Raw genomic sequence first — 13631 nt, 5'->3', positions numbered from 1 at the left:
ATATATATATATATATATATATATATATATATATATATATATATATATATATATATTCGGGGAGTTTATAAACTCCCCTAAAGAGCAAGGAAACCTGCGAAACAGGCTTGTGGGGATGAAATAGCCCCCGTGTTTTTTTCCTGACCTAACGTGTAGGTATATATATATAGAGATATAGATATATTTACAGTACAGGCCAAACGTTTGGACACACCTTCTCATTCAATGCGTTTTCTTTATTTTCACGACTATTTACATTGTAGATTGTCACTGAAGGCATCAAAACTATGAATGAACACATGTGGAGTTATGTACTTGAAAAACTGAAAACATGATTTATATTCTAGTTTCTTCAAAATAGCCACCCTTTGCTCTGATTACTATTTTGCACACTCTTGGCATTCTCTCGATGAGCTTCAAGAGGTAGTCACCTGAAATGGTTTTCACTTCACAGGTGTCATAGTTGTGATGCCTTCAGTGACAATCTACAATGTAAATAGTCATGAAAATAAAGAAAATGCATTGAAATTAGAATATATGTCCAAACTTTTGGCCTGTACTGTATGTTTAGTTGTTTTTTTTATATACCTGATCCAGGTAAAATTACTTCCTGGGACACTTGATAGCAATAATAGACTTATGATTCCAAGGACACCAAACATATCTGTTGAAAACATTTACCGTATTTTTCGGACTATAAGTCACAGTTTTTTTCATAGTTTGGCCGGGGGTGCGACTTATACTCAGGAGCGACTTATGTGTGAAATTATTAACACATTACTGTAAAATATCAAATAATATTATTTAGCTAATTCACGTAAGAGACTAGACGTATAAGATTTCATGGGATTTAGCCATTAGGAGTGACAGATTGTTTTGGTAAACGTATAGCATGTTCTATATATGTTAACAGACCAGGCACGTTCTCAGTTGGTTATTTATGCGTCATATAACGTACACTTATTCAGCCTGTTGTTCACTATCCTTTATTTATTTTAAATTGCCTTTCAAATGTCTATTCTTGGTGTTGGGTTTTATCAAATAAATTTCCCCCAAAAATGCGACTTATACTCCAGTGCGACTTATATATGTTTTTTTCCTTCTTTATTGTGCATTTTCGGCAGATGCGACTTATACTCCGGTGCGACTTATACTCCGAAAAATACTGTACCTTGTTTGATAAACACTGCCCTAGCATTAGCACTAGCTTAACCTAGCTAGCTGGCATTAACTTATTTGATTACATCTGTGTACTCCAGAACAAACACCCAGGTGTTATGGTTAGTAAGCAGTTCTCAGCATCTTCCAACCTGTAAGTCTGTATTTGTTCTCCTTGTGTTTGTTTGACTCCATTTACTTCACAAATTGAATTATTATTCACGATTTATGTTGTTTATTAATTTGTTTTGTGTCTTCTGCAGTAGATAATACAGAAAACAAAACTAAAAATACCACTCGGAAGGGGTCTGGTCGTGTAATCTAATTTAATTAAATTACATAAACTATTCAACATCACTAATTTAACAAAGTTGTTTTGTACGACTACAGACAGACTTTGTCATGTATTATTATTCAATTGAGATATCATTAATTGTTCAAAAATATTTTTGATAGAATAAGCTATCCGGTGACATCTGGTGAGGTTTTTTTTTAATTTAATTTAACATGCTCTCATTTAATGAAGACTGCTAATTAGGAGGATAACAAGAACATTGTTTGATAAATAACATTCTTAAAAATGTTATCAAGTACGTCCAACATGTATTTACTTTTGTAAATTAAAACAAATATTTGTAGTTTTATCTTTTGTTTGTATGTGAAGTACCTAACTTATCGTCTTCCAGAAAAATTATGTTATACATGTACAGTACCTATAAATGTCTGATTATCTTCCATTTTGTAGTAGTAACCATTTTTAGCTGCTACTTATGTACTGTGCCTTAATCTTGGTAGTCTCATTCATTCATTCATTCATTCATAAATCAATTCATTTAACACAGCAATAAAATATTTTTTGTAAATTCATTCTTTTTTAAACAAAATCTGCTGGCTTCGTCTGTGGAAAAAGATGTGGCAGCAACAAGCGCCTGCTAGCTCAGGTACGCCACCTCAATTTATGTGGTGACTGAGGGTACTACAGTGCGCCATAGGATCTGGAAATGTGCAAAGTTAAGAGATTTTTACTGAAGAAAATGTTAACAAAAAATTTTCTGATGGAGAAAATACAAATAACTGTTTATTGAACAAATATTATTTATTTTATGAAATATTAGTTTTATACATTTTTCATCATAACAAGCAAGGCTCTGCTTCACATGCCTATGCTGACCAAACGTACTTTTAATTTTTTTTTTTTTTTTTTTTTAATTAATCAATCCAACAAAATAATACACAATAATACCATAATAATACAATTCCAATTCCAAAACCAAATCCGGCCCAGCAACATTCAGGATAGCAATCAACAGAGCAATTGAAAGGACACACAAACATGACACAAAACAATCTAAAAAAAAAAGTAGTCCAAAAAATGTTTATAATATCAACAACAGTATCAATATTAATAATAATTCCAACATAGCAGTGATTAGAAATCCCTCATTGACATCATCACAGCCATTTATTAAAAAAAATTAAAACATTTAAAAAATGAACAATAGTGTCACAGTGGCTTACACTTGCATCGCATCTCATAAGCTTGACAACACATTGTGTCTAATATTTTCCACAAAAATAAAATAAGTCATATTTTAGGTTCATGTAATCGTTAAAACAAATTTAATTAATGGATCCCATATTCCAATGTACGACTCATTATTATCTAAACTAAATGCAGTTTTTTTTCTACTGATATAATTTCCATAGCTTGTGTGTACCAATCAGTATGAGATGGACTATCAACATCTATCCATTCTTTTAGTATTACCCTTTTCCCTCAGCTGCCCGACACTTCATACATAATTTGCTATCCACTGCATCAATTTTAAACAGCTGAGAAGATGTAAAATACAATCTGTTCAAGATCTTAAATTGACACAGCTTATTACAAAATCTATCGGTTAAATACCCATCCATCCATTTTCTACCGCTTATTCCCTTTAGGGGTCGCGGGGGGCGCTGGAGCCTATCTCAGCTACAATCGGGCGGAAGGCGGGGTACACCCTGGACAAGTCGCCACCTCATCGCAGGGCCAACACAGATAGACAGACAACATTCACACTCACATTCACACACTCGGGCCAATTTAGTGTTGCCAATCAACTTATCCCCAGGTGCATGTCTTCGGTTAAATACACTATTACTAAACACTTTTTCTTCTCCTTTTCTTCTCCAGATTACATCATGTCGAATTGTGCGAAATGTGACGTTCTTAAATCACTACTCCAAATGAACTTCACCATTATTATCGTTTTGATGCATACTGTATCCTCTATGTTATGTTTTGTTTTGTGATTAATAACTGAGACGGTCCTTTTTGCATTCCAGCCTTGTTTTCAAGACGCAATTAACTGCTCGGTCGAGATTATTTTGAATATGTATACAAAAAAGCTGTAAAGTACAATCCAAAATTAAAGTTAAGTTAAAGTACCACTGATAGTCACTCACACACTAGGTGTGGTGTAATTACCCTCTGCATTTGACCCATCCCCTTGTTCCACCCCCTGGGAGGTGAGGGGAGCAGTGAGCAGCAGCGGTGGCCGCGCTCGGGAATAATTTTGGTGATTTAATCCCCAATTCCAACCCTTGATGCTGAGTGCCAAGCAGGGAGGTAATGGGTCCCATTTTTATAGTCTTTGGTATGACTCGGCCAGGGTTTGAACTCACAACCTACCGATCTCAGGGCGGACACTCTTAGTTGTTTTATAGGTTTCTTTGGGGTGTTGTCATATGTTGCAGGATTGAAAATGATTCCATACAGAAAAATTGATCATTTGTATTTTTTTTTTTTCATATTTTTGATATACATGCCATACAAAAGAGAAGTGTGGGATACCTCTCTTGTTGTCTTATTTGTATTTGACTTTATCAAATGTATTTATATTATTATTTGGTGCAGCCGGGCCGGAACAGGAGGGGATGGAAAGAGGAAAAAAAGGAAGACAGAGGGGGAAATTGTGGGGATAAGACAGAGAAACAACAACAACAGCAAACACAACAATAACAATAACAACAACAACAACAACAACAACAACAACAACAACAACAGAACAACATCAGCAAATAGGATATGTACAAATATGATGGTAAAAGTGATAGTAAAGAAGCAGTTAGTGAAATGAATAATAATACAGAAATGACAATGAACATTATTACACTACAAATGGAGCAATACAAATACCAATAGAAATAGCACTATTGATAATTAGGGATGATGTTTGATAAGAAATTATCGAGTTCGAGCCCATTATCGAATCCTCTTATCGAACCGATTCCTTATCGATTCTCTTATCGAATCCAGATAGGTGGTTGTATATGGAAAAAAACACAATATTTGGTTTAACAAAAGCTCACTTTTATTTAATAAGAAAAAAATAAAATAAAATAAATAAATAAATGTTGACTGTTACCCCCCTAAAAAATAAAATAAATAAATATTGACTGTTGTTACCCAAATTAAATTAAGTGGGATTTTTCAGAAAAACAAATATATACAGTAACACAAAAACAACCTGTCTCTGTGATCACTATAGGTGAATAGCCATGCCTTGAGGTGTTTTTTCCGGTCCATTATTTTTGCTGCTTGTGTGACATCACAGGAAATGACGTAGCTCAGTCTATTGACTGAGCTACGTCATTTCCTGTTATGTCCCACAGGGCATTTCTTGTGGGACGGGATTTGTTCCCAGGGATTCGAATAAACAACCAACTCTTTTTCTTTACTATAGTGGCCTCGATAACGGGAACCGGTACTCAAAAATGGATTCGAGTTCATGGAATCGGTTCTTTTCTTATTGAACAGTTCTTTTCTTATTGAACAACCGGGAGAACCGGTTTCGAACATCATCCCTATTGATAATGAATAATAACAATAATTACTTCTATTATCAACAATACAGTTGTTCAAATGCAACAATACATATGTGAAATGATAACTTGAAATACAAAAGAAAGCAGATACATGGAGGGGAAGAAAGAGAAGCCAGCTATATCAACCTTGTAGATTGTTATAGTAACAATAGGTTAAGCTTTGTCAATGCACCATGTGTTACCCAGTTTCCCCCCAGGGTAAAAATGTTAATATATAAATTGATTTAATGTTTAAGTTTATGAACCTTACAAAAGAAGACAATGCTTCTATATGTGTGGTACTAAGCCACATTTATTAGGACAACAAAAATATTTTTATGGAGGTGTGGGGCAAAAAGAAACTATTGAATTTTTGTGTGGAGCCGAATAAAAGTGTAAATCTGGAAATTGCCTTTCTTTGCTCAGGGGTTTTGTCCTTGACAGGTATACAAACATGACAAAGATCGAAAGATGCCACTGATCAATGGAAAGTTGCCGTGCTCAAGCCGTAATGTGTTTGCACTTCACGCAGCAGATGTTCAGTGTGGCTTCACTCATTTTCCAGTCTGTATATTGAGGTCCTATATAAAGATGTACCAACATGCAATTACTTCTTCCAGCATGTTGTAAATAAGTGCATAACGCCTGGATTGGAATTGGTGAACATGGCGCAAATAAAGCTCAACACAAACATGTATTTCGATGTCTGCTCTCCAGGAAACAGGAGTTATTGAACATCACCAACGTCCCTCTTGGAGAATGTCCTCCATCGCCACCACGCACGGCTCCACCCAGCATGAAGGTAGGACACACAGAGCACTTGTTCTTTTATTCATACCAACACCCTTTAGAATAAAAAATCAATTCATTTTGTGTCTACTGAGTTAACGTTTCAGTGATATCCATGAATTGTAACACTGGAACCTTAAAGGAGTCCTATTATGCAAACCCAACATGTATTACCTACTGGTACAAGTTGTCTGTGTATTTGGGATCTACATAAGTCCCGAAATTTTGAAGGGCTGCACAAGCCACAACGATATCCTCAGCTCAGATCCCACATCAGGGCAAAAAGAAATTCAACCCAATGTTGGGTTGTTATACAGTTGATAAAATCCCCTGAAGAGCAGGGAAACCTGTGAAACAGGCTTGTAGGGACGATATAGCCTACGTGTTTTTTCCTGACCTAACGTGTGTATGTGTATGTATATATATATATATATATATATACATATATATATATATATATACTCCAACCATGTGTCTCAATCCGGCTGCTGCTAATAACAAGGCCCACCTGAGCCATCTACTCACCCGTCGCTGTCTTTGAGGCTGGTCTTGGCACACCCCGCAGGCCACACCCCTCTCCACACTTATATATACTGTATATATATATATATATATATATATATATATATACATATGTATATATGACGCTAGGTCAGGAAAAAACACAGAGGCTATATCAGCCCTACAAGCCAGTTTTGCAGGTTTCCCTGCTCTTCAGGGGATTTTATAAACTGTATAATGGATAAACCATCGAATAAAACCTTTTATCTGTTGTACAGTTTATAAAATCCTGCGAAACAGGCTTGTAGGGATGATATCGCCTCTGTGTTTTTTCCTGACCTAACGTATATTCCGCTCTACTCCTGTATTGAGCACTGTATAACGGATAAACCACAGAAACCTTGACTATATATATATATATATATATATATATATATATATATATATATATATATATATATATATATATATATAGGCTGAAATGGAGAGGATAGTGTGGAAAAAAAGGGTATCCCGTCATGATTTGTCACAGCAGATCATGCCTTGTATTGAGGTTTAGCGCTCATATTTTGGTCGTTCTTCCTGTTTTGTGTGTGTGTTCCTGCAAGCAGCTTTATTCCTGCCTCTAAACGTCTTCTCCTCGCAGCTGTTTTCATTTTGTAATTGCGGCTGTTTGAGTTGAGCCTTTGCTGCTAGCCTTTGTCGGGACTTTTGTCATGTATGTTGATACATTGTGGAGGCTTCTCCTGCTTTACGATTTTACCCGTGAGTTTTTGCTGTTCTCCAGCATTTCATTTTGTTTATACCCTGATCAGTTTAGTTTCATTTTGCATAGGCTCCCTTATGCTTTTGTGCCCTTCCTCGTCTTTTGTTTATTTGAGCCATTAAATACTTTTTTACTTGCACGTTGTCTCTTCGGCTTTCTTCATCTTGGGAACGCGCTAAATTATCGCTGCCATCCGACCCGAACTTCACATATTCCTAGTTATGCTTTTTTTTTTTTAAATCAGCGTTGTGGTAGAGAAGAGTTAACGCTTTTCAGGCGATGTGTTGAAAGAGTTACTAGGCAGCAGCAGGGACATTGTTGGTTCGTAGTTCGCAGAGCAACAAACCCCCCGTGTACAGGCAGAACTGCTTCATGCGAAGTGTTTGGAAATAAAATAACAGAGTTACTAACGCCATTATTACTTTTTCTAAAAATTAGTACTCTAATTATTTTTTACGTACGTTGCATTCGCTGTTACTGATGTGTTTGATGTAAGGTGGCACGCAGGAAGTAACTTTTTACTAACACAAGCAACAACCAGCACCTCACATAAATGAAATGTGTATAAATAAGAAGAGGCAACATCACACAGCAAACAAAATGTAGGCTATGTACACACACACACTCCTAGTACTACTACTACGAGGGAATAATAAACAACAGATCAATTATTGAAGTGACATGATGTGACATGCTTGCAATCCTACAATACCCTGTGTGTGGACATGAGACAAGACAGCCATTGAAGCCTATTCAATTATTAACTAGCACCAACACAATCTAGTGAAAAGTTTCAAAAGGAGTTGCCGTCACTCCCAACAAACTGCGGCTGCTGAGCTAACAAACACAGCTGAGCTCTGAACACGCTTGTCCCTGATGTCACACATCACCTTACAACAGGCACCGCCTTTTAAAGGCATACACACACACACACACTCTGCTCTCATGAAACATCTCTCAACTGCATATGTCAGATTGTTGTTTTTTTATAAGTAACGCAAATAATTACATTTGTTTGTAAGAGTATCAGAGTAATTATGTTTGTAATTCAATTACTTTTTTGGTAAAATAACGAGTAACTATAATTACTTACTTTTTAAAAGTGATTTGATGTACACTGTTGAGGTGTGTGATATAATTTGAGCCATGGGTAAAGGAGCAAGCCTCAGCAGCAGGAGGAGAATGTCAGCGGCAAGTCTGTGGAAGCTGCTAAAGGTTTGGTTTCTGTCAGGTTCAAACACTGATGACATCTATTAAAACAGACGAGAAGCAAGGAATTATGCAGAGACAGAGTTCAATTTGGCTCAATTGAGGAGACACGTTATTTGGGCTGTATTCTCGTTATAGATCCAAACTACGTTCTAAAAGTCCAGCCCGCATGCTTCCTCTATTTATTTGGGAGGTCCCTGTTTACATCACTGAAGCTGTCGCTGAGGGAAGGGGGTAATCTCGACAACTCCAGTTAGACACAATACATGATTATACAAAAATGCAAATGTGTTGACGCTGGTGATATCGCCTCGTCTCTGCTCTGTCTGCGTCACGGCGATGTTCGGCCTTGGCAGTCAGCAGGCCGTTCCTGGACACAAACACCGATACCAGACTGGCTTGCAATCTTTTGGATTGCCAGCTTTGCACAGACAAAGAAAAATACCACTTCCGCACAATTGACAATAATTATAGCAACGGCCCTTAAGCATAAACGTTGTGTGATAATATATACATAATTATCCTAACAGTTTCCAATGGTTGGCAAACATTTGTATTTCGTTTTCTAGTTACAAGCTAATGCTAGCAAATATAGCAAATTAGACCGTATGTTTTGAGGCGAATCTTCCGGCATTCACTGTGGCATTAGCTCATACTTGCCAACCTTGAGACCTCCGATTTCGGGAGGTGGGGCGGGGGTGTGGTGTGGGGAGGGCGTGGTTGGGGGCGTGGTTAGGAGGGGAGAAGTATATTTACAGCTAGAATTCACCAAGTCAAGTATTTCATATATATATATATATATATATATATATATATATATATATAAAATAAATACTTGACTTTCAGTGAATTCTAGCTATATATATATATATATATATATATATATATATATATATATATATATATATATATATATATATATATATATATATATATATATATATATATATATAAATAAGAGAAATACTTGAATTGCAGTGTTCATTTATTTACACATATACACATACATAACACTCATCTACTCATTGTTGAGTTAAGGGTTGAATTGTCCATCCTTGTTCTTTTCTCTGTCACTATTTTTCTAACCATGCTGAACACCCTCTCTGATGATGCATTCTGCTTCGTCTCCTTGTTGTGTGCGCAGTTGTGCACTGCACTCTCTAAAAGCCCTAGATGTTAATGTCACATATGCATGTACAGTAGATGGCAGTATTGTCCTGTTTAAGAGTGTCACAACATTGCTGTTTACGGCAGACGAACTGCTTTACGGTAGACAAAAACGTGACTGCTGTTGTTGTGTGTTGTTACCGCGCTGGGAGGACATTAATGAAACTGCCTAACAATAAACCCACATAAGAAACCAAGAACTCGCCCTCGATCATTCTACAGTTATAACTGGGGCGGTATAGCTCGGTTGGTAGAGTGGCCGTGCCAGCAACTCGAGGGTTGCAGGTTCGATCCCCACTTCCGCCATCCGAGTCACTGCCGTTGTGTCCTTGGGCAAGACACTTTACCCACCTGCTCTCAGTGCCACCCACACTGGTTTAAATGTAACTTAGATATTGGGTTTCACTATGTAAAGCGCTTTGAGTCACTAGAGAAAAGCGCTATATAAAATATAATTGATTGAATTGATAACGTCATTGGGCAGGCACGCTATTTATATTGTGGGAAAGCGGACGTGAAAACAGGCTGTCAACACGTCACTCAGGTCCGCCTGAATTTCGATAGATTTTCGGGAGAAAATTTGTCCCGGGAGGTTTTCGGGAGAAGCGCTGAATTTCGGGAGTCTCCCGGAAAATCCGGGAGGGTTGGCAAGTATGCATTAGCTAGTCATTTAAATTAACTTGAATTAGGCTCACTCAGCATCAAGGGTTGGAATTGGGGGTTAAATCACCAAAATGATTCCCGAGCGCAGCCACTGCTGCTGCTCACTGCTCACCTTAACTCCCAGGGGGTGGAACAAGGGGATGGGTCAAATGCAGAGGGTAATTTCACCACACCTAGTGTGTGTGTGTGACTATCAGTGGTACTTTAACTTTAACTTTAACTCGCAATTTGAAGCATAACAAAAGGCCGAAGACACCTCGTATCTCAAACTACTAAATTAAGGTACTCGTAAGTCGAGGTAGAATATTAATTGCAAAAACACTGTAAAGTACAAATTTAGAACTTGATTTAAGCTGTGTTACAATTTGAGAGCAAGGAATGAACACATGTATAAGAAGTTGCTATGAAGTTAGGGGGATTAAATAAGCATTCCTACTCCTTTTCGGACATGTAATGCGAAATGAAAATATGTAATATGTAGAGATGTCCGATAATATCAGGCTGCCGATATTATCGGCCGATATATGCTTTAAAATGTAATATCGGAAATTATAGGTATCGGTTTCAAAAAGTAAAATGTATGACTTTTTAAAACGCCGCTGTACGGAGTGGTACACGGACGTAGGGAGAAGTACAGAGCGCCAATAAACCTTAAAGGCACTGCCTTTGCGTGCCGGCCCAGTCAAGTAATACCTACGGCTTTTCACACACACAAGTGAATGCAAGGCATACTTGGTCAAAAGCCATACAGGTCACACTGAAGGTGGCCGTATAAACAACTTTAACACTGTTACAAATATGCGCCACACCGTGAACTCACACCAAACAAGACTGACAAACACATTTCGGGAGAACATCCGCACCGTAACACAACATAAACGCAACAGAACAAATACCCAGAACCCCTTGCAGCACTAACTCTTCTGGGACGCTATAATATACACCACCCGCTAGCCCCTAATTCCCCCCCCCCCCACCTCAACCTCACCCACCCCCCCAACCTCGCCCACCTCAACCTCCTCATGCTCTCTCAGGGAGAGCATGTCCCAAATTCCAAGCTGCTGTTTTGAGGCATGTTAAAAAAAAGAATGCACTTTGTGACTTCAATAATAAATATGGCATTTTTTTTCCATAACTTGAGTGGATTTATTTTGGAAAACCTTGTAACTTTGTTTAATGCATCCAGCGGGGCATCACAACAAAATTAGGCATAATAATGTGTTAATTCCACGACTGTATATATCGGTATCGGTTGATATCGGAATCGGTAATTAAGAGTTGAACAATATCGGAATATCGGATATCTGCAAAAAAGCCATTATCGGACATCTCTAGTAACGTGATGTAACATGCTGACATTGTATACATGTTCGAAATAAACAGAAACAACAGAACAGAACAACATCTACAGGATGGAAAAAATGTTGACGTTATAGTGGGTTAGCTTGCTCGCTCCGAGAGTCGAATCCGACATCCGATAGATCAAAAAAACAGCCCTCCGGATTCTGAAGGCCCTGTGCAGATTACATTTACGTGGCAACACATGGAAGCTGAATTTTGATTGAACAATAAATAGAAAAATACATACACGTTCTGGAAGATTCTGTTCATAACTTTTATGGACAGAATTTATAGGCGCACTCAAGGCGTTGAGGGGATCCGGTTTGGTGGCTGCAGGATTAGGTCTCTGAATTTTGCAGATGATGTGGTCCTGATGGCTTCATCTGGCCAGGATCTTCAGCTCTCACTGGATCGGTTCGCAGCCGATTGTGAAGCGACTGGGATGAAAATCAGCACCTCCAAGTCCGAGTCCATGGTTCTCGCCCGGAAAAGGGTGGAGTGCCATCTCCGGGTTGCGGAGGAGACCCTGCCCCAAGTGGAGGAGTTCAAGTACCTCGGAGTCTTGTTCACGAGTGAGGGGAGAGTGGATCGTGAGATGGACAGGCGGATCGATGCGACGTCTTCAGTAATGCGGACGCTGTATCGATCCGTTGTGGTGAAGAAGGAGCTGAGCCGGAAGGCAAAGCTCTCAATTCACCGGTTGATCTACGTTCCCATCCTCACCTATGGTCATGAGCTTTGGGTTATGACCAAAAGGACAAGATCACGGGTACAAGCGGCCGAAATGAGTTTCCTATGCCGATATAGGGTGAGAAGCTCTGCCATCCGGGTGGAGCTCAAAGTAAAGCTGCTACTCCTCCACATCGAGAGGAGCCAGATGAGGTGGTTCGGGCATCTGGTCAGGATGCCACCCGAACGCCTCCCGAGATGTGTTTAGGGCACATCCGACCGGTAGGAGGCCACGGGGAAGACTATGTCTCCCGGCTGGCCTGGGAACGCCTCGGGATCCCCCGGGAAGAGCTGGACGAAGTACCTGGGGAGAGGAAAGTCTGGGCTTCCCTACTTAGGCTGCTGCCCCCGCTACCCTACCTCTGATAAGCGGAAGATGGATGGATGGATGGATGGACGTTCTGGAAGTTGCACTAAGAGACCTGCTACGAACTTTAGTTAATAGATTGTTGGTATGAAAGTAATACCATGGCTGTTGTAGGTCAGTGCTTTTTGCTGTTTGCTTCAGTGTTGGTAAAAGTGTTTCGCATTTTTTTAACATATCTGTTTGTTTGAATCTGCTCAGAGTTTCTAGAATTTAATGCGGGGAAAAAGTCAATTTCCATTTGAATCACCCATGTGAGAAGGTTTAATAATTCATTATCCATCTGATGGGATCCTTCCTGACTGTTACATGCCAAGTTCAGTTTGGGCACTGTATGACAAACCATTTTGAAATCATACAGCTATTATGCAAAAAAATGTAAATAAATAAATCCTCACATGTTTACAATGTAGATGTATTTTCTCGGGAGGCAGATTAGCACAGCAATACCTCAATGATAGATTTCTCCACAGGAGCCTCTCGCTCTCGCTCTCTCTCTCTCTCTCTCTGCAGCATGTCACTTTGAACAAAGCCGTCATACAGAGAGGAAAGGCACAAAATAAATATACATTCTCCACACGACTTCAAAGATAGAAAGATGATTGAAATATAGCCCGTTCGTGGCAGAGAAGATAGAGGTACGAACTAAAAAAGTATGGGTAAATATTTAGTCTTGTTGCCCACGTTGTTGGGGTTCGTGTATGATCTATTACAATTTGCACTGCTTACATGCACAGCTTCGTCGAGTTATTGCTTTGATAGCTTTGTTTATGTTATGTTTTAGGTGTGGCACCGTTCATTAAACCCATGGTTCAGATCTTACCACGGTTTTTGTATTATGCCGAGCCACGTCTGAGGGATAATTGTGGAACTGTTTGGCTAATTGAGGGCATTTTGAAGGAGGAGTTTTGTCAGGTTTTTTTGCACACTTGTGTTTGAGGTGGTGGGTCGGAGTCCCCGAGGCAGACAGGGAGTTGGCCCTGGAAGGGTGCAGGGCAGCTGGATATTGTGCTGGCGCAGTTTAATGGAGACGAGTAAAAAGTTTAGTTTTGATCGGAGGGATTTAGTGTTTGTGAGGAAAACAGCGTTTCAGTC

At 38.9% G+C, this 13631-nt stretch overlaps 1 protein-coding gene across 10 annotated transcripts in view; it reads left to right on the top strand.

The window, feature by feature from the left end:
* rap1gap2a (RAP1 GTPase activating protein 2a) overlaps nucleotides 1–13631 on the top strand; it is a 293355-nt gene that overhangs the window by 209032 nt on the left and 70692 nt on the right. For all 10 annotated transcript variants that reach the window (XM_061925637.1, XM_061925638.1, XM_061925636.1 and 7 more), the window contains one exon: nucleotides 5725–5809. In XM_061925637.1, the coding sequence (XP_061781621.1) occupies nucleotides 5725–5809 (85 nt within the window). The remainder of the gene's footprint in view (nucleotides 1–5724; nucleotides 5810–13631) is intronic.

The sequence above is a fragment of the Nerophis lumbriciformis genome, linkage group LG30, assembly GCF_033978685.3.
Source record: "Nerophis lumbriciformis linkage group LG30, RoL_Nlum_v2.1, whole genome shotgun sequence".
Classification (NCBI taxonomy): Eukaryota; Metazoa; Chordata; class Actinopteri; order Syngnathiformes; family Syngnathidae; genus Nerophis; species Nerophis lumbriciformis.
This window is presented reverse-complemented; position numbering and strand designations above follow the sequence as displayed.